General features: G+C 42.1%; 1 protein-coding gene across 2 annotated transcripts in view; it reads left to right on the top strand.

Moving 5' to 3' along the window:
• LOC147260632 (transmembrane protein 132C) overlaps positions 1-26,396 on the top strand; it is a 153,902-nt gene that overhangs the window by 106,187 nt on the left and 21,319 nt on the right. For both annotated transcript variants that reach the window (XM_086207316.1, XM_086207317.1), the window contains 2 exons: positions 7,240-7,426; positions 25,632-25,775. In XM_086207316.1, the coding sequence (XP_086063442.1) occupies positions 7,240-7,426; positions 25,632-25,775 (331 nt within the window). The remainder of the gene's footprint in view (positions 1-7,239; positions 7,427-25,631; positions 25,776-26,396) is intronic.

Genomic DNA, 26,396 nt, shown 5'->3' with positions numbered 1-26,396 from the left:
AATTTGACCCCGTTTCTATGGATGATGTCATTTTTCGGGAACAAGCTTACTTATACTTACAGTACTATGCACAGTGGTCGGCCGATACAATGACACATTTAAGGATTTCCAAATGTGGCATAATCGAGTCTTTGATATCGACAATAAGGATGGAGTTTGTATCTTTACATGAATATCACTGGCTTGATGAATATTTATAATCTCTGTGTTGTCTACCGATCCTTCACAAGCACAAAGGGAGCGGCAGCAGACTGAGGGTGACAGTATCATGTCATGGTCTATATTTTTGTCACAATAAACTCTGAAAATTCTTTTCCACAATATGCTTATTTAAGCAAATGTATGTGATTTATACAAAGACTGGTCGATACTGAATATGCAATAAGGGGATGCAGAAAGGATCGGTCCCAACAGCGTATGGACGGGTTTACAGACAGCGTTGGGTGCACCAGGCCATTTTTTTCGTGAATCATTGTTAGAAGTGCATATTTTGCATTATATTAATGTCAGCTCTTCAATAAACTGCCATTTCTGAGTCCTTCTGTTCATTTGCCCTTCATTTGCATAACAATCTGACATTATGTCAAAATCCTAGCTGAATGGTCTCTGAGTGAAACCGCCCCGCTAAGTTTGCCATTAAAAAAAGTGAGCAAAGTGAACACAGGTGACTTCCAAGTCTTTGACTTCGGTGACCTGGTTTTGTGTTGTGTTGGTTGGTTCTAGCAATGTCTAATAATTAATAATGTAGTTTGTGGTCATGTGTGAGAGGTATTATAAGTTGGCCTCTGGCACTGGAACGTTTTCCAGCCGCCATTTTGGAAAGTGGCGTCGTTTATTATGAGGGTTGATTTGTGTCTTTATGATGTAAACAAAAGTAAACAGGTTTGAGAGCAAAATTTTCAAAATTACCAGCACAAGATAGATCCTTACACGAAATATTTCACTCTGCAATTTTTTTTTTAAATGCTTGCAAATGAATATGTGGTTATTTCAACACACTTTTACAAATAATAACGTTTTACCTGCAAATTAAAAGCCTTTCTTTGCAGTTCAGCATTACGTGTTTGCCAATCAAAAAGGTTTGCTTCCCCAAAGGCTGAGGATTTTTTCCTCATTATGCAATAAAAACAGGTTTGAAGGCAAAACTTTCCACACTGCAATCAAAAAAATGGTTTTCAGGGCAAAACTTTGAAAATTCCAATCATGAAATAGAATTGTGTGCATAATGTTCTAAACTGCTAATATTTTTCCAAACTATATAGCCTGGAGGAGATTATAGATGAGTGGAGATATTTTGGTGTTACTAGGCTGTCGAGGTGGAGTTACTTCAATGTGTTTTTAGTATTTATTTTCAGTGTGGTACTTTGTAGACGGTCCCTGCACTCCGATCCCGCAGCCAGCGACGCGTGGGGACAAGTGTACTCCATCCAGGACGGAGGACGGCCGGTTTGGATGAAAATTAGGTTGAAGGTCATTTTCCTTGTTACTGTGTTTTTTTTGTTTATTAATCCTAGAAGTTTTAACTCATGACTATCTTTCCAACTTGACCAAACTCAATGAGTAAAGCCGGTATCCAGTGGTGAGCAAAATACGCTGTATCTGTAAACCTGTTCATCCACAGCAATGATGTCATTAATCCTCCAATGTCTGTCTTCTCTTCCCGTGACGAGCAGGGGCTTCCCCTGTAGCTGCTATCAAGCTGTCACCCCGATATCGACTTCTTCATTTTGTGGTTTAGATTTTCAAACTAAGGTTTTGGACTTGCAAACAAAACCTACTGATTTGCAAACAACACTTTAAGATCATCGCAAATTCATTTGACTTTCAATTTGAAAAGTAAAGATTGCAGTATACAAAGTTTTGCTCTCAAATCTATTTTTTGATTGCATTTTGGAATGTTTTGCTCTCAAAACTGTTTCGTTTGATTGCATAATAATTACACAATTAACCTCCATAGTTTTTTCTCACCAAATCCCCTTTTAATCGCCGCTTGGAGGCTAATATTCTTTCTGTGCAACGTCATAGAGCAAGCCGTCTAGTAGCCTCTTAACAGCAATTAAAATTAGCTTGATAACAGTAGCATAGCTGTTAGTGCTGAGAAAAGTGTAACGTTTTGAACCAAATAATCTTAAAATCATTCCTCGAAACATTCCTACTTCTCAAACATGCACAAAGAAATGTCAGTGAAAGGGCTGTTAAACATTTGTAGGTTGGCTAGCCAGCACGGTTTTATCATTTAACAATGTAAGAAATGTACAAATTAATTCCAGTCAATTATTATTCATACCTCTCACTGTGGTTAACACAACTCCAATTTGCAACAGTTCCACAAGACTTCCACAGCTGCAGGGCTGAGCAGCCTCTTCTCCAGCAGAGAGGGTGGAGTAAAGTAGCTGCTTTTGTTTTTCGGTTACATTAATTGTTGTAATTTCCTTCATTTATGGGAATGCAGTTTGGTGTTCAGTGTATTCAGTGCATGCACATAACATACATAACTGTGGCTTCATTGCGCGGTCTGGTTTATTGCTGTTCCAGGTGACAGAGCATGTGAACAGCAGAGTTTCAAGCACCAGTGAAGCCACAAATTTGATTATTTTTTTCCTCCACAAGTAGTTTAGGGTTCGTGCAAGGCCCTGCCACACACACACACACACACACACACACACACACACACACACACACACACACACACAAATGATGCCTAAGGCTGTCGTGGACAGTTCCTCCTCATGTCCCGCCGGCTTGCATTATGCATCTTCATATGCCATTCTGCATTCAGCAGCCGTTGTTTTAGTGAATCACTTGTGGTTCGTGCTGCTCTGCTGAGGTTTGTCATAACCCTCGGTCGTCTGCACTCCTCATTTTTTTTTACTATCGTTTACATAAAACATACGCAGAATGAAAGAGCTTCAAATGTTAAGCCACATGTGGACCCATGTTATTCTGTTCAACTATCCCAATAATGCCATGTCTCATCTTAAAGATGACGAAAAAAAAAAAAAGGACCTGGAAGTCTTAATTCATTTATCTAACAAAAGCTCTCTGTCTTGATGGATCTCCTCTCATCAGGGCAGATTAAACAGGGAGTGTCACCGTGACATAGCCAGACTGATCATAGGACAAAAGAAGCTATTTCAATTATAGGTCTTTCTCTGGAGAAATCTGCTAGAAGTGAATTTTTCCAATATCTCTGTCCCGTGTCTGTTTATTCATTTTGACATTTTAAATGCATTTTTCTTCAACCTTTTGTCTTCTAAATTCAATGAATGCCTGACTTTCAAGATAAGAAAGAGCTAAATCACCTCTAAGTGGACCTTTTTATGACCAGATGTAATGAGTGACCACAAAAGCTGAACAATAGAGGTAAGAAATTGTTGGCAGGCCGGTTGGACATGATTTGAAAATGCTGAGAAAAATCCTGAAAGCCACCTGCAGGCACTGGGTCATTTAGCCGTTTAACATTTGCAAAGCAGAGCTGAAACATTTATTTTAAAAGGTCACTTGACAGAAAAATTTATGTGCAATTATTTTTTTTAATAGATTAATTATTAAGAGCACTTACCACAAATAGATTCTCCATTCTAGTCCCTCAAGTGGACAGCTTGTCAATGTATTTCACTTTAAACATTGGCTCAAGTTTTAATTTTTGCAAAAGTAGCTTTTTTTTTGCAAAAAGTAGTTTTTTTTGTTGTTGTTTTTTTTAATCTTCACTCTTTGTTGCTATGGCTCCAAAGTACTGCATCTACAATGCACCTCAACATCATTTTACATTGTGATTCATATGGGGTGGATAGAGGGGATGGGAGCGTCCCCTAACAGCTTGTGTGATTACATTACATTAACTACACAATATTACATATTTGGGTCTGCACCCACACTGACGCCGCTGGCTATTCATATCCAAACTGCAACTCAAGAACTGTTTCACAGACACTGATGAATTTTAACACTCTATACTCTCAACTAGAGCTCTACAGTTTTTGACTGCACTTGCTAACTTCCTGTGGTAGATTCTAAGGTATTGATTTTTAACAAAATCTTGAATCGATCAATATGCCTGGATTGATCTTGTGCACTATTCCGTTGTATTGTTACCTATACAGTAAGTAAGGAGCTGTCTCCAGCAGCTGTGTCACATGTAATTCATATATATATTTTTATAATTTTACCAGGACGTTTCACCAGGACTCCCTGGAAAAGGAAATATCGTATCTCAATTGATATGTTAAGTGAAATGAATTGTTATTTTCAGCATCATTATGAGTCAGATGTGACATGAAGGTTGCATGGAGCCCCTCTGTCTGTTCATACTCCTATTTTGAACAAAAGCTGTTGGTTATAAATTGTCCTCCTCTCTCATGCTGAAATAAACAACCATTACACATAATTGTTGTTATTTTAGTGACTGCAGTCTGTGGTGTAAAGGATCAACAGAGACAGAAAAATCTCTGAGGCTTTCTTTGTGACATGCGGTATGAAGCTGTGGCTTCCAGTTCTAGCACCAGAGATGATGCTGCACTCATTACCAGCCATGTAACCATGCTACCTTCAAAATGTGCCTCCGTTAGATACGTGAAGGCTCCAAAACAACAACAGTTATTACACATTAAGTACTTACTTATGCTTGACTGTGTGTTGTTGGGCGTTGTGAATGTGCCTAAGCAGCATCCTCTCAACCATCTCCAACAAGTTGTCAAGTCAGATTTCCTCTCCAGTGTGGTCTCCAGGGCCAGGAGGCCCCCAACTTTGGGGTCTGTTATCTAAAGAGCCCGTCTAACGCCTGTGGCTGCCCTCTGCTCATCTGTCTGGCTCCAGATTTAGTCAACTGCCGCTAGTTTACAGATAATTATCAGGCTGAGGTCAGCTGTGCGGCATGCATCCATCGGCCCTTTTGTTGCTAATTGAATTAGAGCCCATGCTGGAAGTGACAGAGATATGAGCAGTTTCCTCCAGCGAGCCACGTGATCTGCAAACTTGGAGAGAGGAGGTCAGCTCAGGATGCTGCCGTGTCTTTGGTGAATATCACATTCATCCCCGACAACAATGTTTCTGTCAGGTTCTATTTTTGTGACGTGCGTAAATGAGGGTCAAGTACATCAAAAATCAAGAGCTGCCAGACTCAGTTAAATCTTTCCTGTTCCTCTCTTTGCTGTCTGCTTTCAAACTTATTGGCTAGTTAGATATACTACCAACAGCTTTGCTTTTTAGGAGTCAATATAAAAAAAATGCAATAAATATACCATGTTCACCGATTCAAGCTACAACTTCTTAACTGGAGCCATTCTGTTTTTATTTCCTGTCAAGAATTGAAGTAAAAAGGGCCACATCTTCATTCTACTTATCTATTTTCTATTTCTCCTTCACTGTCCTCACTAACCGATGTCTATTTCTGTCCAAAAAATAAAGCTTTAATTTGCAATATATCTGAATTTCAAAATTAGTTTAAAATTAGTGAGATTATTCGATTTTTGTATTAGACCAGTGGTTTATAATAATTGTTTCACCTTATATTGTACATTCTCATAACCTCAATATTTTCTTGGCACTTTTATTGTAGGAAGAAATATGAAAACCTCGTAAAATTCTTTCATTGCTTCTGCAGCTGCTATCAAACCCTTCCAATTGGATCATGGAATGAGGGAAATAATTCACATTTCTAATGGGGGGGGGGGGCTAATATCAATAATCCTCTCTCTTTTTTTTCTGGAGGCTTTTAAACATTTTGAAGGTGTGAGTTTAGCTCCTGTACTTGTGCGTGGAGCACAATCAAACCGCTCTGCTGCCGAGCCAGTTCTATTCTTCTCCTCTGTCTCGTCGCTGGCTGCCTGGAGCGTATGATGTTTAGCACAGCAACCTCTCTGCAGTCAAAGTCTGCTTGTGCTGTAGAAAGTAGGCCATTTGGGCTGGATGGCTGACACAGGTCTTGTGTGACTCTGAGTGGCTGTGCAGTGCTCAAAGGTTTATTTCTGGACATTCGATGCATCATCTGTTAACTTGGTTGTCCCTGACAAATCTCCTGGCTTTTACCGGTCTGTGAGCAGAGATTAGCATCCGTCACTTTCACAGCATTATGGAGCAGTTATGTAAGTCCATGATGTTGAACGGCTGGCGTACTCCAACCGGTACGCTGATATGAAATGTGACACAACTTATTTGCTTGTCGTCTTAATAATTTACACACACCTCTGCTGGAATGTTGTTGTGCTCTGCTGCTTAAAGGAATCTTTCATTCTCTTGAAATAATTCAGAATAATATGATTTGAAAATAGTGTCAGACCTATGTGAATGTATGAGAAGAAAACATTCTCTATTATTTATCATTTTCCTGTTTTAGTCTCCTATTCATAATTTAGGAACTTAAGAAAGCCCATTTGCACTTTTATCTTCCTAAGATTTACCACATATGTATGTCCGAACCATTTAATGTTTCCACATCAGTTGTGTGTTCTGCAGTATTTCCAACAGGTTCTGTACACATAAAAAACAACAGCATATATTCAGAGTCCACATCACTCTTTTTTCTCTTTCCCTCACCATGCTCAAATTACAAGATGCTGTTGTGTGCCTGGGCACCACAGAGTTCATGCATGAAATGTACTGGCCTCGAGTCCTGCCATTTGACACGCAAGACATGGCTAACAGATCGTGTGCCATTTCCTATCTTCTACAGTTCCTGTGTAAAGCTGACCTTTCCTGCCTGCAGGCTATATTTAAACACTGAGCACCAGAGACTTATAGCACCATGGGAAATTTTATTATCAACACTCTCCATTTGTCTGGCTTAATTCAGGCCTGTCGTAGATTGCACCGAAGCATCCTGTATATTTACACTCTGCTGTGGCGTACAAGGGCAGCGGTGACAGGCCCAACTATCAACAGTCTAGCGAGGCGAAGCATTCCTTTGAACTGCTGTGGAGCAGTGGTGAGAAATAGCTCCTATTTACAGTGCACATCACCTACAGTAAAGTGTGACGGGGAAAGAGAAAAAGCAAGGTGATATTATCCCATGAAGCAAAGGGTTGGCCAAAGAGTCAAACACAAAGGGACTTGACATTTCAAAGAATCTCAGTTGGTAAAATGTCATAGATTCCAGCCTCAGACACATTTATCAGCCTTTACCGTTTGTCATCATTAGAGCTGAGGGGTTCCATGGGCCCACATTAACACACACTTTTTCTTTTTGTCTTGTACACATGTGTTCTCGTCTCCACAAACCCCAATTTTTCTGCTCTCTGGCAGGGCTGAGATGGGAGTTCAGCGGGTGCTCCAGGTGGACCTGAAAATGGAAAGCTTCCCAGAGCTGCTGGGCAGCCGCTGGATGGCCTGGCAGGTGGAGTACCCAGCCAGTCGTGCCACCACACAAGAGGTAGAGACCGAGATCCGACTGGCGCAAGAGGACCTCGCAGGCATCGTGCCACTGGCTATGGTGAGTGATGCCCCTAACACGCACACACACACACACACACACACACACACACACACACACACACACACACACACACACACACACACACACACTTGATGCACAATGTTTCCTCTGAGTGAGACATTGGGCATCCTGATACTGTAGGACACCACGCTGTCATAATTCAGAGTTTAAATCCTTTCTGTTGCTACATAAATAACTAACCTTGGAAACGCCATCTTTAATCATGACTCTGTAATTCTGAAGTACAGTAGCTCACAACATATTTGCTTTTACATCCTGTGTATGACTATGAAAGAAGACAATTCGAGATAAACAGATTCCCTTGACTTATTCGGAATTTTCGTCTTTTTAAAAGTCTGAACTGCCAAAACTGATTTTTTTCTTTCTTTCCAAGAACACTTTTTATGGAAAAATGTTACAACTCTCTCTCACCCTCACTGAAACAAGTCTCCCAATAAAGTGCTGAGGATTGCACACATTCACACAAAACCCATATGAAGATCAGTATCAGTAACATGCTGGATGGAAGGAAATGGGGTCAACAGATTGATATGAAATGACAGATTAGGTTTATTTACAGAAAATATTCTATATTATAGTAATTAAAATATTAGTTTCCAAACATTCTTCTGAAATGAAATATAGTGATTGTGACCTATTTTTCTGAAATCAGTGAAAACAGCAGGAGACTCTCTCACTAGCTTTACCTTTAGCTGCATTACATTTGCCAGCTTTTTCAGTTTGGTTCAACATGGAGATTCTAGGTGTCTGGTTTAATTGGTGTTCTGAAGATTTTTATTGCTGTCACGCTGTGGTTTATTTCCGAATTACAAAGTTTGCTATAGAGGGGCACAGGAAGTCCTGAAACCTGGAGGAAGCGCGAAGCTACAAGTGGTGATATTCAAGTCATGCGTCTGCTGGGTAGCTCTTTCATTGCAACTGTGTACTTCTGATGATTGAATTTACACTTCAGAAATCATAAAAGTGGTGATCATTTGTGAGGGTTATTGTCTGACACCAGCCATAAAAATCTCACTAGTTTATATTTGCCACAGACTGTATTTCCTGCAATGATCCAAAAACCAGAATGAAGATCCCCCTGGCTTTTGGTGGAGGGAAACCACACTGACACCAACTTCCAGGTTTACCTAAAAACTATGTCATCCCTGCTGCACACTATTCGTAAGAACCTCCACATCAAAGATGCGTGTGTGGCTGTGGTGTGGCGTTATGCACATGAAGTGAACCATCATGATGTCTGTGCTTGCAATTCAGCAGGAAATTGCCCCTATTATGCCACACAAACATTAAATGTGGGAGATAGAAAAGGCTGAGCGGGAATGAAGGTCTGGGCCCACAGAGTGTGATTAGAGACAACCCAGGTGGAGAACATCTGTCGCTCCCAGCGGGTCTCAGATGGGGTCTGGGGGCCGGCTGTGACCTGAGGGTAGGCCTGGAGCAGGAGTCTCTACCAGCAAGAAGGCGGTAAAGCGTCCCCACAGAACGTCACATGGAAAGCTTTTCATACCTCTGCAACTTGTTTCATTTGACCAGGAGAGCACAGCTTCAGAGCAAGAATGGTCTAGTGAGTGGCATCACTTGTGTTAAGAGAAAGAAATGTCCCATCAGTGCTGATTAATAAAACAAAGATTGCATTCATTTCTATTTTGGTGCTTGTGATCTGGGTGTTACAGACCTGACTGCTGTGTCAGTGCTCCTCTCCAAGCATTGCCTGTAGCTGTGTAGATGATAGATGCCCGTGGGTGGCTTTTCCTGGATGCAGGAGAATGCGGTGCATCTGATCCATTCTCAGGATAATTGAAGCTATGTGTTTAATGCTGCAGTATTGTTCGAGTTCCCTCTCTCACTTCCTTTTTATGTCACTGATCTATCAACAGCCAGCTTGCCTTGCTCGAGGAATATATAGTTCGCACCCACTCCTTCCACTGGCAAAAACTGTAGAGATGATTTGCATGATTATGGAGCAAAGGCTCAGCTCAAGATGGTAAATAGAATCTACCACAAAAAGGCCACGCCTTTATATGAAGACGTTATTTCACTGATTTCATTTGACTTTTGTGTATGACCATATAAGAGGCACTAATCCCACTATTGTTTTTAAAATGAACTCTGCGAATGAGTGCGCAGCCCTCCAAGCTTCCAAATACACAGTCATCAATCAGTTCTCTGCTTTTTCAGCCTGATTATTCTGCTCATTTTGCGGCTCTCTATAAATCATATAACTTTTATCACAGTGGCAAAACTCCATCTCAATTAACCTGATACTGCAAATAATTTGCTAAACTTGGCTAAATCAATTAAGGGCAGGATAATTTAGGCAGCGGTCTCACAGGAGATCGAGATGAATGGCGTTTCATGCGTACAGTAAGGCTCATGTTCTTACCTTGAAAATGCTTTTCAGCTCAGATGGCTTGTCAGCGATGCAGTGAAGCAGTCGCTATCATGTCAGAGAGTGTGTGTACTGAAAGGGATCAAGTTCTGTTTCTCTGATCCAGGTGTACCTTTGACGTTTCAAACATTTTCAGCCATTTAAAATCCATTGAAAGGCTTTTGAATGGGACAATTTGATGTCATTTTATTTTTTCTTAACCACCTCCCACACAGAAAACCTCACAACCTGCACCACATTGCTAATCTTCAGTACTTAACACAAACCACAAATACTTATACATGCAGACACATTCAGAGCTCATAAACTCTGTCAGTCTCCGGCTGTCCCCTTCACTCCCTCCCCTCACACACACTATACACACAAGGACATACGGCTCCTGCAATCTGCATGCACCAATATGAGAAAGGCACACAAGCGAGAAAAAGGAAGGCTGAATTAGATTACTTGGGTTCACTGTGGCATGAAAGGCCCACAGATAAGTTCCTCTCCCTCCCCTCTGCTACACTCCTTGCTGATAGAACGGAGGAAGTTAGGTAATGTAAGAGCAGTGTCATCAACCCCCCCCCCCACTCACACACACACACACACACACACACACACACACACACACACACACACACACACCATGTCCCACCTCCTTCCCTCCACTGAAGTGAGAACAAACCCAGTAATTCGAATAGAAAACAAACCTCTACACACAGAACCGGAGTCACTCTAATAGAGTGAAGGCGGCGATGCTGGAGAGACTTGGTGTGTGAAATGTGAGCGGACAGTGTGTATACTGTACGATAATCAGATGCCTGGTGATAGCAAGGTTCATGTTTTGAGAGGATGTTGCACCTGGAGGGGTCCAGACTTCATCCAAGTACAAATAAGAGAGAAAAGAATGGAAGGACTGATTGTAGTTCACGTGCTCACTACTCAGAGGTTCAAATTGCACAGCAAATTTCTTTGTGATGATCTTAAAGTTTAGTGGTTCAGGTTCTGAGTTGGGCCAGGGCTGTTTCAAACATTCTGAGTTTAACCCAACGTGAGGGTGACGCGAGGGCATATCAACCTGATATTTTTTTCAGCATTTATGAGCTATTTTCCAAGCCAGTTGTGATGATAGAATGCCTTAAAATCTGTGAAAAACATAATAGTGAGGGCACCCATGTAGTGCAGTTGTCTGTTTTTCATTGTTGTCGTTTTTTTTTTTTTTAAAACCTTTATTTAGTCAGGGAAACCTACCGAGAGCAACTCTCAATTGCACCACTGCAGTCAGATCTGCTGCCACTGAGCAGCTACACCGGGGCAGTAGCTTTGGAGGGGGAATGGGACAACTGTGGAGGAAAAAAAGGAAAAAACAGGCCAAAAAAATAGATCAAGGGTAAAAAAGTGTCACACACTCTGGCTTAATAATTTCCTTTTATGCAGACGATGTTGCGGCCCTCTGGGCGTCTTCTGGATCAATGACACAGACAAGCGTATTTAGGCCACGCACTCGTGACGCATCCGATGGTGATTAGGCAATCAAGCTGCACCAAGTAGTGAGAAACAATCAGGAGGCTTTCAGCACAGCAAGACTCCTCAGACTGACACCAAATTTATCCCAAAAAACTTCCCCACGAACAGATTTCAGTTTTTCAGTTTTATCACGTTACATCACAAACATGTACAAGGAATCCATTTGGATTTCTAGTTCATATACAGAAAGATTACAGACCTTGATTAGATTGTAGACAGATAGATATCTACTAATTGGAGGCATATTCAAGAAAACAGTTTAAATATGTCTTAATCCATGAGGTGACGGGGTTTGAATTCAGTGACAATCGATCCAAAAAATGACAAACATGATTACTGCCTGTCTTTTAGAGCCTATCATCTGACAGAAAATAATTACAATCCAAACCCAACTTTTTGAGTTACCCCACTACCAGACGAACGGTGGTGATCACATTCCCTCCTTGGCAGAGGTAATGATCGATGCATGAATGTTTAGCTGACACATCTGCTACATTGGAATCCATCCCATAATAATCTGGGCTGTTTTAATTGCAAATCAAAGACCCCCATCATTGCCAAGTTCATGTGGTCCTCAATAATCTGAATTGATTATTGGACCAACAGAAGAACATTTACTCAAATTATATTCGATCTCACTGGAGAATAGCGGAGTCGCGTGGGCATATTTAATCATCCTACGTGATCTACTGCTGGTCACTCTGTTCTCCTTTCAACCTCTCTCATTCTCTCTGATGTAGACCTACAGCTCATTTATCCCTGGAAATGTCATCCACTGATTGAAAAACAATACAAAAAAGAGGATATCTGATCATATATTTAATATAAAAAAAGATTAAAAGCACGATATTATGCTCTTACATCAGCAACTCTCCTCTATTCTTCACTCTTTTCTTCTCAACACATTTTCATCTCTTTTCCCTCTTCACCGGCTTTCTATATGTGAAGCTTTCACATCTCATTTCCTCTCTTTCAGTTTTTCTATTCACTTTCTCTTTCACGCCTCCCTCTTGTCTCCTCAATACCCTTAACTCCGACTGACCTAGCATTTTGCTTTTCTTTCCTTCTCTTAAAATGCATAGAAAATTCTTTTATGGTCTAATTAAGGCAAGCTGTGAAATAGGAGTATTGCTTTTCATAAAAATCATTAAAAACAAATGTGCAAAATGGATGTTTGGTGTGTGTGTGTGTGTGTGTGTGTGTGTGTGTGTGTGTGTGTGTGTGTGTGTGTGTGTGTGTGTGAGCGAGAGTTGGTGTTTCTCACGAGGCTTGTGAGCAAATAACATTGTTCATGTTGTATCTGTTGTCAGACATAAATAGTCTCCTCAGTTGCCAGTTAAAATCAGGAACGTTGCCTGTGTGATTTGAGTGAATTTCACCTGCAGTTGGTGGGTGTTGACCTCAGTTAGCATAGCCTGGCCATTAGCCATGCTAGCAAGGCCTTCAGATTGCACCTGACGGAGGTGTGTCTTATTACATTCACGATGGGAGCTATCATGAAAGTGTGCATACTCGACTCTGATCTCTGGATTTTTGGTCGGTGACCTTTGATTCTCAGTTTTGGATGCTGTGCATTTATCTGCTGCCATCAAAACATGAAACGTTGCCAGGGGTGTGAGGACCTGCGAGCTGGTACAGCTCACCAGCTGCGCCAATGGCTCAAGGCTGCAATGTTAAATCTCCAAATTATAAGCTTTATCAAGTTAAATCAACCGCAGATTAAAGATTTAAACATCCACATTTTCTCCTAAAAGATTCTTAAACTGCCAAACTGACAGAAATTTTTACGCAGCCAAACTCGCAGCAAGTTTGAGTTACTGATTATTCAACCTGAAGCATCTCAGTCAACTCTATTCAAAGCATTAGCTTGAAGGGGGCGGCCCTAGAAACGTGAAAGATATACAGTATTTACTTACTTCACTTCATCACCTGTGCACCTCTAGTTACTTGGCATGATTACGTATATTCCTCTCTGACCAAAGGGGTATGGACAAATAATAGTTTTCGAATTAGTCACAGTTCATCTCGTCAGCTCTATACAACATGCTGTACGTGACTGACACTGGACTACTGATCAGCTGCTGGAGTAATGCAGTGATGTGACTTGATCTTCCAGTGGACTGCCGTGCATAAAGGAGGCAGCTATTCAAGGTTCTGATGGCACAATCAATGTCTTCTGTAAGGTGTTTTATTGTGGGCAAGGTAGCGGGATACCTGCTGCTGCTGCTCTGGTGGAATGACTGAATTACCACATGTTGTATTTTGACAGCGTAAAAGCACGTGCTTAGTGGACTAAATCAAGCCACAGGTTTGATTACTCATTTAAGCTCCAAAATCCCCCCCCCCCCCCCCAAAAAGTAGAAATGGGTCTCTGAACACCAGAATAGTGAACTGAACATGAGTGAATGAGTGAAATCCTCCCAAAGCAGCAGACTGAGGTTCTTTGAGATTGAGATTTGAAGTGAGATCAACAGTATTAGTCACATTACGTTACAGTCTTTTGAGTCAGCGATCAAAAATGTAGGAAAAAAATGTAATCGAAAAGTTAGTCAGTCATATAAAAAAATGTTGCGTAATCTTTGACAGAAAAACGATCCTAGTTAGTTTCTCTTGCCTAACCATTGCCAGGTTTTGGAGGGGGGGTTTTTGTGTGTGTAATTGCAGTGATGTTGACAGTTAATCAAGGTTACAGATGAATAAAAGAGCTTTGAAGAGAAGGGATGAAAGACTATAGAGGGAAAACGAGTGGCATTTTTAGAGATAATGGAGAGGGAGAAACAACAAATTCTCCAATCTACTTTAATCAAGTTGAGAGGGGAGACTTCAGAGAGCTCGCTGAAGGCATCTGTTGACACAACTGTTCTGTGGTTTTGCTCTAGATGCTCCTTTTATCTGTGATTAGCACTAATTAGTCTAATAAGCTCCACTGTATTTTATTATAATGGAGAAGCTGCTGTAATTGTCTTTTGACCAGAAATAATCTCATAAACCGATCCATAACTGACTGTGCCTCTATAGGTTGTGATATAATAAAGCTAATGAGTATTCGTAATGGGAAGCTTACTTTGGATTTGATCACATTTATGGCCTCAGACCTGTTCTCTTCCAATTTACTGCACATTCTAAATTACTGCGCCTTCCCTGGAATTGATTATAATAAAAAGGTCTTTTTATAGCATTCCCCCAGCCAAGCGATGGGCTCGGCCGAGGGTGACACCTCTGGGAAAGCAGCAACATTATTTTGAAAGATGAACTCTCTTTTTTTCCTTCCCCTTTAAAGAGGGCTCCTCCTGTGTTTTGTCACGGACCCACCTGCATGGCGAGAGCACCCCTCACCTACTTGTCACCAATTTCACAAGTGTGGAAACGAGAGTTGTGCAAATGCAGCAGTTGTTTAAAGCAGAATATGAAGAGTCCTCAAAAGTATTTGTGATTTTACAGTGTGGAGTGTAAAAGTGCCTGCCTGTCTGTCCTGGCTTCTCTTCACCTTCTTCCTCAGATCTTTACACCTCAGCAAGCTGAGGGCTGGAGGCTTTATATTTTCCGGTCATGCATCCGTCCATATGTCCCTATGTCCATTTTCATTCAGGAGATATCTCAGGAACGCCTTGAGGGAATTTACTCAAATGTGGCTCAAATGTCCACTGGGACTCAAGGATGAACTGGAAAGATATGGTGGTCAAAGGTCACCATCACCTCATATAAACCGCCTCGAGGGAATTTCCCCTAATTTGCCACAAATGTCCGCTGGGAGTCGAGGATGAACTGGAATGATTGCGATGGCCGAAGGTCACTGTCACCTTACATGAATATCTCATGAATGTCTTGTTGACATTTCTTTAGTAAAAGCATCTACTGGGACCCAAGGATAACTTAAAAAGTGTTGGAGGTCAAAGGTCAGGGCTACTGTGACAGGCATACAGTGATTCTAATTTTTCTTCTCTCTTTACTCTCCTCCTCTCCTCTGCTTGCCTCAGACAAACACATTATTATATATTAACAGTGCAAATTAATTACCTCCCCGCCTCCATGTGTTGGCATCTTCCATTTCACTTAAGTGTTTTTTTGGGTCATCTTGTGATGGATCTTAAAGGCAGTAATTGGATGTCTGAGCATATTCCTGTGCACAGTAGGAGGCTGGTCCATTATCTTTTACCATCGTGAAGTAATACGCTCCTGTCCAGGCTGCCCTCATCATCATTACCCATGCTGTGGGAGCCCAGTGATGGAGAGGGTGCAGGAGGACAGGGCATACATCATATCTGGATTCATCCGTCTTCCTGTTCCAGCCCAGACACCAAACTGTGCTCACTCATACGAGCATTTGCAGGCATAGAGATGAGGAGAAATGAAAGCAGCCGTTTGTATTCACATACCGCTCCAATGTATTGTTAAACAATACATCATCACCCCAGCCTTCTCTGGCCACTTCTGCTCTCACATGATAAAGTCATCTATCAACATCCTCCAATGAATGTCTCATTTTGCTCTTTTCGATTCCATTGCCTGCGTTACAATGCACATCTTCTCTGTGAAGCAAGTGAAATCTAGAGAGCTATTTATCAAGCAAAAAATTAGACTTACAGACAAACTAATCCTGCAGAATTGCAGCATGTACTCTGCTAATATCGCGCACGCTGTTTGTCAGAAGTGGCAGTTCTGTATTTTTCTTGAGAGTACCTTGTTTCAGGTGTCTGTTAACCTCAGGCAGCCACTCATGTTGAGTCCCAGCGGTTCCTGCTTTTTTAGAACATTGGTAAAACATGGCATTTTGTTTTTTTTAATTGCATGAGTCCTGGTTTACAGTAAGGGGCTAAGAGATGGACCCCAAGCATGTAATCCATTAGCAACTCAAACAGCTTCATGGCTGATGATGAAGTACAAACACTAATTGAGGCACTATGTGCACATAGTAAATGTAAAGCTAATTAAGACTACACGCAGTGACGAATGATCCCCTAATCCACTGTGCTTTCTATGGTCCTTTAGTTCTCTCACATCACTCGATGTTTAAGGTATAAATCCGCTCATGAAACCAGGGAACTGTTATACAAACAGCACCATTGTAGTTTAATGGCAAATTATTTCAGTGTCACTCAGGATCTGACATCCCTGTGTAATTGAAAGGGTAAAAGTTAGTGGGATGGGTTTGTTGCCTTTAAAATACACTCACACAGACTCCCTATGTTTGAGTGCATCCATCGATGAATACACTCTGATGCTGCAAGACCATCAACTGCAACACTTGCTCATTATATAGTGACAATAATTGTTACCAGTCATCTTTCTCTTCTGTAAGAGTTCAAATGACTTGTTTACTTTGTTACCCTCAGAAAATGACCTGCAATAAATTGCTTACATAAAACCCGGCACTGGTGTCGATTGTTTGGTTTGCCTGACCTGTTCCCTGCAGAAGGACTTATAACCTAGGTGCTCTAAATTAAAGCTGTCAAGGCAGCCTTCGCTGTTCTGCTAAACCTGTCAGTTATGGTGAAAAGGTTTGCACTGTGAGGCAAAAATCCAGGTGGATGTGAAGGGCTGGATCCAAACTGACAGATCAATCTGAGAGTGACAGGGTCTGCACCTGCCTGTATCTCCTATCTTCCAGTAATTGTTAACATCCGGCTTTCCATTATGGCCCAGTTCTATTCATTTTGACTTTAATCCTGGCCCACTGAGGCTTGAGACGAATGTGTGTACTTTTTAGCAGTAATGGACTCTACGGTGGAACTGACCTTTGTGCCTGCCGAGAGAGGTCTGTGTCCAGAGGGCAGCTAAGCCAAGCTAAGCCAAGCTAAGCTGGCAGTATGGATCTCGATCAGAGCTGGGTGAAGAAATCAGACAGAGATCAGGAGGTCATCCCCCACAGGCATGGTTGGCTGTTGGTGAAGAACTCTTCATCGATCGTCTGAGCGTGATAGATATCAGGCTGAAATTGAGCAGACTGGTGTAGGCAGGGTTGTTTCCTTGCCTCTTGGCCTCCGGGCCCTGACTCAATGGACAAGCAGCAGGTGGACCAGCGAGGCACCGCTGCACCAGCTCTGGCATTAGTCAAAGCTTCCAGCGACTTCCTCTCCTGCGCCGCTGCAGCTCCCTCACTCACTGGTGAGCGGGAGATGCTTGTGTCCCTGTTGCCTGACCTTCACTCCTCCAGAGCTGAGCCTGACTGTTGTTGAAATTCACCAGGGTCCCCTGCTCCTGCCTCCTGACACCATTGATCTAGATGTATTACAGCTACGGAATTCATGAGAATTGCAGGGGATTTGTCCTATAAACTTCGAATGTAATACTTCCTTATTCACCATGTTTTATTCAGGAGCTCATTTTCACAGCATGAGGTGCAATTCATGGCCACTGGGCTCCAGGGGGTGTCTCCGTCCCTCCAGCGCCAACCCTCAATAATTCCTGTAAACTTTACTTTAGAATTACATCCATGTGCTGTCATTGTACTTTTATATCACAGAGAGATATATTTACCAGAATACTCCTGAAGCTGCAGAACAGACGGCTGTAATTTTATTAATCTACATATTTTGGTATCACTTCATGGTTCACATACTGTCTCTCTTAATAATAAGATGAAACCATAGGGACTTCCAGACATGCCCCTAAAAACACCCTCAGCATAGTTTAAAGCAAATTATATTGTCAACAAGCCATGTACTGTAGGCCAGCCCAACCTTATTAATATTTGTGGTGGTATTTGCCCCGTCAGCAGCATGCCTGAGCACTGTTTCACTGCAGCCAAAGTTTACCCATAAATCATGTGCCCTCATAACTCATTTACAGTTGAGAGCCGTTCAGTGTGACTGAAACATCAATACCGTCTACCAACTGTGAACGCTCTTACATAACTGACCACTCACCAAAGCAGCCCCGATGAAAAAGAGGGAGGTCTTGATACATAATTGGTTGCCCTTATTTTGAAGCTATTGAGGGCAGCAGTCCAACATTAATCTCCTCCATGTGATTAAGAAAACAGGAGAAAAAAAATTTTCTCTTTCAGGTGATGTGAAAGCTCTTTGCTTTGCTTACTGATGTTCTTTCTCACACAATCAAAGGGATTTTGTTATGAAAGGTCAAAGGTCAGGATCTCAGACGGGTTCTCTGTTCTTTAACTGTAAGCAGGCACGTATTCCAATGAGCTGACCACTCACAGTAGGTGGTTTGACAGGGAGGTGGACTGAAAACTATCGAGCTGTCCGATGGAGTGGAGCTGGTCTTTGAGGGAGAATCCTTGCAGACCAAATGAAGACGGATTAATTGTATTACTTTAAATGATCCATGCCAAAAATACCATGAATTACCATGAGAGGTGTTGGTGGATCAATCCTCACTTCCCCCGGTGACCATGTCGCAGTATCCTTGGGCAAGATACTGAACCCCTAATTGTTCCTGATGGCCCTGTGACCGACTGGTGACCTGTCCAGGGTGAACCCCGCCTCTCGCCCAATGTCAGCTGGGATAGGCTCCAGCCCCCCACGCAACTCTTAACAGATGAGTGGTATAGAAAATGGATGGATGGATGGATGGTGTTGGGGGGACAGGTACCGAGTCACTGACTCAGTTGAAGTAAGGCTGCACAGTTGAGTGGGATGTTGGGTTTTTTGTCTGTCTGGTGAGCTCGTGAGACAGCATGTGGCTGCCCTCAGTGGAGGATTCTTGGATGGTTGACTGTTTAGTAAAATGATTCAGGATGCATGTGAAGGAGGAGAACAATTCCGCGGCGTTTTCTTTTATTTCATGCAATCATTAACTTGCTTGGTTCAAAAAAGTCCCTGACATTGCATTCCTTGAAGACTGCCATACTCTCTTGGCATATCCAAAATACCGCCTTTGAACAGTCATCATATTTTATTCTTCTTTTCTATTAATTCTAAAGGATTCATTTTATCACAACAGCTAACGTTGCTAGTCTGTCACTTGAGTGAGGAATAAGGCTTTTAGTTCAACCCAAATGTAGACAGAAGTTTTGTATAATACCAGTATGTAGTTAGTTTAATCAGTTGAGTAGAGATTCAGCAACAGAACACTGCCTTTTTCCTGTTTTTTGGGGGGGTTACTTCTTTTTCTCCCTTTGAGGAGGTTGCGGGTCGGTTTGAAATGGTCCGGAGGCTGTGTGTTTACTTATCTAGAAATTCAAATTGGCGATAAAATAAGTGCAGTTCACAGCTCTAGCCAGAATTCTTCTAAAAGCATGTAAATCGTACAAAACCTATTCCTTCCTTAAATGTTACAATTGTGCTGTTGATCACAATCTACATGTCCCTAACGATTCAGCTCATTCACATACTGCCTCTTTTATGTGGTCGAATTTCCTCAAAGTACTCTGACAAGAAGTAAAGCGACCTTTCTGTAATGCCTTTTTATTGACCCAGGTACCTATTAAAATATCCCTCGACAGATTTGCTAATTTGGAGCTGCCAATTCTTCCTGTCCATGTGATCATCAGTGTGATCTCTCATTACCTCGCTTTTAAACTGACACTTTCAAGGCAGCCACTGAGTTAATCTTCTCACTACCGGCCACAGCCAGCAGTAATGAGCAGCTCAGATCTCTGACCGACATGTACCTTAGACCGGCCACTGCCACTGAAAAGCGATTGGAGGTGTTTTAGGAGGCAGCGAGGGATGACCGCCAAGTAGAGATGGGTCTTTGTGTGCCCAGATTCACTGCAGCCATCCTCATCCCATCAGATGGGGTGAGATTAGGAGAAGAGAAAGAAGAGAGAGGACAACTCATTCTTGGAGGAACACCAACGGAAAGAGTAGAGTAGGGAGCAGGAGACGGACTCATTAAAAGGCAGTGTTGGCTTCACAACCATCCCACCACTTCAATGCGCTGTCTTGCAGTGATGTATCGCTCTGCATGGTGCTTCCGAGGCCTTTATTCCCACTCTCCTCTATGTTTCTCACTTCTAGCCAATTAAACGCCCACTGGAATACAGGGAGGGGGTAAAGGGGTTTGGGGTTGGGGTGCCACATTGAACACAGCACAATGTTGAAGGAGGAGCTGATGAAAGGACATGTCTCATTTAGTATCTTTAGTAGCCTCAGGACAGCAGCTGACTGGTCTTTAATGTCTCTGGCATATGAATGACAATCCCTCCTGTATAGCTATTCATCAAGGGATAAAAAGGTTTGTCAGAACTTCATCTTTACCATAGATTACTCTAGTATTGACGCACTTTAGCTTGCTTAAATGACTGAACGAGACTCACTCAATCCAAGTGTCAGAGCAGCAGGTTTGAGGGGTTGATTTGATTTATCTGGACTGCCTCTTAGCTTTAGTTTTTCTAGTTTATCTGAACCGCCTCTTAGCTTTGGGCCATAAAAAAACTTCCCATAGATGAATAACTGTACACATTAAGCACGTTTTGACATCCTTTCTTCATCTTCCATGAATAATGCAGGGCCTAAAACCCTCAGACTCCACACAATGCTTGACCTCTTCCTCAGCAGCAGCAGCCAGTGTGTTTGGGTCAGAACATGGATGTATTTTGTCAGGCTAGAAGCAGAGGCTAATTGCCACACCAGGACGGGCAGCTACGCTACTTCGCATGCTGCTTGTGTCACTCAGGCTGACACCATAAATCTCACTTATTTTCAGATCCAACTGAGACACAGGCAGAAATTATGGCCCAGAACAAATTACCAGCCACTGCAGCGTGCAGAATGTTAACAGAGAGATCCTTGATAAAGCAGACAGGCAGTTCCCCTACAGATTATTGAACACAAAGACATCTCTGTGACACTGCAGAATAAATAACAGCACAAACACCAGCATCAACAACTGAGAATCAAATGAACTACAAAGCTTGTTACATGTAGAAAAATAATGAGGGCATCCGCAACTTACCTTATTCGTATGCCAAGTCTGTGATCAGTCTTAGTGAAAGTGAAATATTTCCCTCAATATCCACGTTCGTGGTAGCTCTATGAGCCTGAGTTACACTTACTCGGAAGAGTAGCAGAAAAGTGAGGGACGGTAAGTGGACCCTGGTTCAGTCCAAATGGACATCTATGTCTAGGCTACAGACTTGGGGGCCAAGCCTAGAGCCTGACAGTAGGCTGAAGGCACAAACCCAAACACATACTGTGTTGTTAAAATCAGTTTAATGTCTGTAGTTTTTTCTTACTTCTCTTGCACAAAACTGTCACTCAGGCACCTGATCAAATTAGAACAAAAATAATAAATTCTCTAATCAGGAATCCTACATATTTAAAACATGTTTACCCCACAATGCAGCATAAGGAGCAATTTGTAATTCTCTCTATATTTTCAAATATGTTATTATTATGCCAGAGTTTTTTTTTTGTTTAGTTAGGGCCTGAGCCTGAAGGTACTTCAGGCGAAGACCCTATTATGTTTGCTGGTTTAGTTTGTTTTTTTCAGCTGGCAGGCCAAGCTTATGAAGGGCCAGACAGAGAATATCCCTCACTGATTGTTTTGGTGTATAATATTCACAGTTGTAATAATTATATTGTCACTGCAGCTTTGATTTTTGTTTTTGGATGCTTGGCCGAGACAGCGCCAACTATTCCATTTAAAGAGACTACTGCGCTAAAATATGAATTAGTAATATTCTGTACTGTGCCTTTAGTACTACCTGGTTATGCAAAACAATGCAGTCTGTGTGCTGTGTTTCTTTTTCTTTGCCTGCAACATTAATCTTGAGACAATAGACAATAGTCATGAGCAAATGAGGACATGAACAGCAGGCTCAAGCTACTCTGAATATACACAATGTGTCATTTGTCAAAAACTATGTTGGATAGTCTCATTAAGTGAAACAAAAAGATGGTACCAAATCTAGATCTACATAATTTATCCGCTTTCCAAGCAGTATAAGTTTAATTTAGCATTTACCGTGTCTCAATGTAATTTGGCCGACATGAATTCTGACTGTTGGTGCAGACTGGATTGGAGAGGTGGACTCTGTCGTTTATAGAATATCGTTCTGAAATGGTGAGTCAGGCATTTTTGAGTTGGATACATGTTGTTAGGCCTCTGTCCTGAGAGGGTACGGGTGTCACATTACCAGAGATTTGGTACTTGTTACCACTTGGCGGTGTGTACGGCCCAGTAAAGGGATTTCCCGGCTAATACAGGTCAGTCAGCAACCCTGCGTTTTGTGTGTATTTGAGATAATGTCGCACATTGTCTCTTGTCAGATAGGAGTGCCGCAATATTGGTTGTTGCATGAGGCGGTGCAGTAAATTAATTGGATATTGGAGCCCTGCAGTGCGACTTGTTCGACATCTTCAATTCTTATTTAATTGTGCTGTGTTTGAGTGTGCGGACCAATGATGTGTCACTGTTGGAACCCAGTGAGTCTTAATTCTGCCTGGTGCTGCTCACAACCCGCTGGGTCATCTTCAGCTGCAGTAATGTAGCATAAGCCTCGGCTTTCACCGGGTCACGACCGCTTACCTTGTCATTTATTATAGACGACGCTGTGGGAATGAAGGAATCCCAGCAGACGCAGCATTAATTTACAGCAATCCTCTAAAAGGAGAATTGAATCAAAGTCAGCAGCATGAGGTGGTTTGGGGGGGCTCGGTGGGGGGGCAGTGGCAGTGTTATATTGCAGCATAACAATGTCATAGTCTATAAAATTGCAATGAAAAGCCATTTGAAGATTAAGTGTTTTTGTGATGTATTGGTATCTCTTGGCTCAATTAATGATCATTTCACTTCGGAGCAGAATGATCTCGGTAATTGATGTGCGGTTACGAACCTTGCGACCAAACTTAATCCGCCTTTGCTCTTTTTTTTTGTGAATGACTCTGATTTACTAGCTCACAAATACAGAGGGACGCCTTTAGAAATCGAGATTACCGAGCAGAGAACAAATCCTGCCTCCCTCCCTGGTGATTCAGGAAGACACACTGTAGATTGGTCCTGTCTGAGCCTATCAGTTTTAGCATTATTGCCGTAAACTCATGTGACATTTTATTCAACAGGCATCACTCAGAAGCTGGATCTCTCTGTTAGAGGAAAAACAGCAGCTGCCTCAGTAGACTAGCCGGGATGTCTGCTCAACACAGAGGAAGACAGAATTGTGCGTCTTGGGGTTCCAACTCATTGAAATTAAGCAAGTCAGTGCAGAGTTTTTGTGTGATAGCCTCCCAAAAGCCAAGAGAAAAACAACGACTTTTATCATCCAGTACCATTAACTACTGTCATATCAGCTTCCAAGTACCAGGCAGGACCTGTGTGGCAGCTATTTACCACTGCTATCTGTGTAATTGACGTGCAGATTCTTTGAGGCTGAGTAAGGAGCAATCCAACACGAACAAGTGACGTTGCCTGAAACTTATTGTTATGGGCCCCAATTATCCTCTGTGTCAATTATGGTGTGTGTGTGTGTCTGTGTGTGTGTGTGTGCGCGCGTGCACATGCATGTGCTACGAAAGGTTAAGCTTTGTGTTCAGAGTAATGAAGCTGTGCCATTTAACCTAAAGAACCAGCCGTCTAGATGACTAAGATCAGCCGCCATCCGGGGTCAAATTGCAGTATCGAGGAGAGGCAACTAAGTCTTCATTAAACAAGATGTTCCTGACTCAACTTTAAATACAACCTTTAAGAATTTCATGAAACCACTCTTGGTATGAATGTTATATTTGCTTATTTTTACTGTCTATTAGGAGGTACTTCTTTTTTGTTCCTTTTTTCCCACTTAATTGTACAGTACTTTGCTAAATCACCTGAGCAAGCTGTCCTGGTCGATGGCCCACCTCCTCTGCTGCTTTGGGAAGCACCGCTGTAATTAACTGTCTGGAGCTGGTGCTGGTCTAAATATGCCTGTTTCACCCATTGGGACTCCGATGAGAAGTAATGGAGACATGGATGTAAATATGTTATATAAATTGAATGTTTCTGCGAAATCTTAATATGCAAGCACCATATGTTTTGTGAGAAAGTGAACAGTGTCACCATCAACTTCTCTCATGCACACATACCATAAATCCTAATCTTAATGTCAATATGGCTGCCACCCTCTGATTTCAGCACAGCTAAAAGCCCACTTAGCACCCATCAGCACTCGGCTGCTCTACCTTTGCCCAACTGCGAATTTTGTGTGCAACCACTGACTCGGCCGCTTCCTCCATCACATGTGGCGTTGTTGGATGAATCTTTTGACCTGACAGTGAGGAGTCTCATATAGGGGACTTAGTGTGGGGGAGGATTACGCTATTCCCCGCCGTTCCCATCACTGCAGCGTCCAGGACACACACCCTCCGTATCAGGCAGACACGGCCAGTCTGTCGACCCCCTGCTGACTGACATGGTGCCTCTTATTACAAAAGTTCTTGGCAGTTAAAACCTGTATTTGTCCTGTTTCTGTTTATCTTACTGTTATTTACTGCCCTTTTAATCCCTGTCAAGGCCAGTCCCTTATCAATAAAGCGTATTGTTATTTTTATGATGTGCTACCTACACTGTGGGGACAAGACATTTCACGCCCCCATGTGGCCTTTAAAGATGGACGCTCAGGGCTTTAGTTTGTTAGGAAATGTGAGGTTTTAAAAGAGACGACAGGAAACATATTGTGCAGCAGAGGGGATGTGCGCTGTGGACATCTCCTGGCTGTACTTTACAGGATGATTACAATAAGCAGCTGCAAGTAATCACAGCCATACTGAGGCTGCAAATTGCTGTGCATCTATGTACAAAATGAATGAAAGCTGCATCGACCCTGGTAAGAGACACTCGTGATGTTATTCATGATGTGTCGGAGCAGAGGAGCGAATGATTCAAAGAAAACACTCAAGCAGCAGAGCATGAATCATTTTTCCCACATGAGGTATAATTCACTCAGCATTCATTTGTCCGCTGTCAATAACCTACAGTCAGTGTTATCGTCCAATCTGTAATTATAGCAACTAGCCAACCACAATGTCATGCTAATGGTGTTCATCAATTAGATGGCTGGAGAGCTCAGTAGTGAGAGAAACGTTCAGTCTGATAAAGGCACAATCATTTTAATGACGCCCAAATAATGATGGAACCTCACTTGATCCAAACTCAATGCTGAGTTTTTAACTTAAAATCTTTTCACAGAGACAGAGGAGTTCCATCTAGACAGTGTCACGGACAACATGCTCACCAGCAGCCATCCCTCATGAGCCGTCCACCCACCTGTGGTTCTCATTTTCCCTATTTTCATTTCCAGCTCTGTCTTTGACTTTCGCACTTTCTCCCTGTCTTTGCAGCTCATAATTGCTATTAGTCTGTTACCAGGCAGAATACATATTTCTGTGTTCTTTGCCTCTCCAGGACTCTGAGATTTTGAACACGGCCGTCCTGACTGGGAAGACGGTGGCTGTCCCAGTGAAGGTGGTGACCATCGGAATAGACGCCTCTGTTATTGATGTCTCCGAAGCAGTCAAGTGTCGCTCCGCAGACGAAGATGTGGTCAAAGTGAGTATGAGCACCTGCTTCTCTTCTGAGATCCATCATTTGCTTCAAGTATTTTTTATTGAAGTTTTTTTTTTCGGACTAGCACAGATGGCTAGATTTTAGAGCTGGGTATTGGCGAGGACCTCATGGTACCATATATACCACAAAAAGATTTTACCACAGTGTATTGTGATATGATATTATACGATAAATATTGCAATACTTTAATGAAATATTTTGAGAACAGAGCTGGAAAAACCAACCTGCTATCTACCACCAGGGTAGTCTAATTTAAGTACATCACATTGTATTGATCAGTCCACAGTCAAATTGAGTCAAAACTATTTGATTCAAAATTTACATTCCAATTTTTGGGAATGATTATGCAATGCAAAGTTGCTGTTACAGTGGCTGCGTTTACGTAGATGTCAATAATCTGAATATTAAACTATTCTGAATCATCATTTAGGTGTTTACTTGAGTTTCCTCTGGAATGTTACAGTCAGATTCCCGTTTATATGCTACAGAGCAAAGTCCAACGTTACCATCTTCTACGTCAACGTTCCGCTGCACATTTTGTCATGCAGTTATTTCTGTCATGTTATGAGCAGCACGTTTTGAGTGCTGTCAGAGGCGTTTTTA

This window comes from Aulostomus chinensis, chromosome 6 (assembly GCF_037954235.1).
Source record: "Aulostomus chinensis isolate RoL2024-O1b breed Wild chromosome 6, RoL_Achi_v1.0, whole genome shotgun sequence".
Classification (NCBI taxonomy): domain Eukaryota; kingdom Metazoa; phylum Chordata; class Actinopteri; order Syngnathiformes; family Aulostomidae; genus Aulostomus; species Aulostomus chinensis.
The sequence above is the reverse complement of the archived record's forward strand: the minus strand, read 5'-3'. Positions and strand labels throughout refer to the sequence as shown.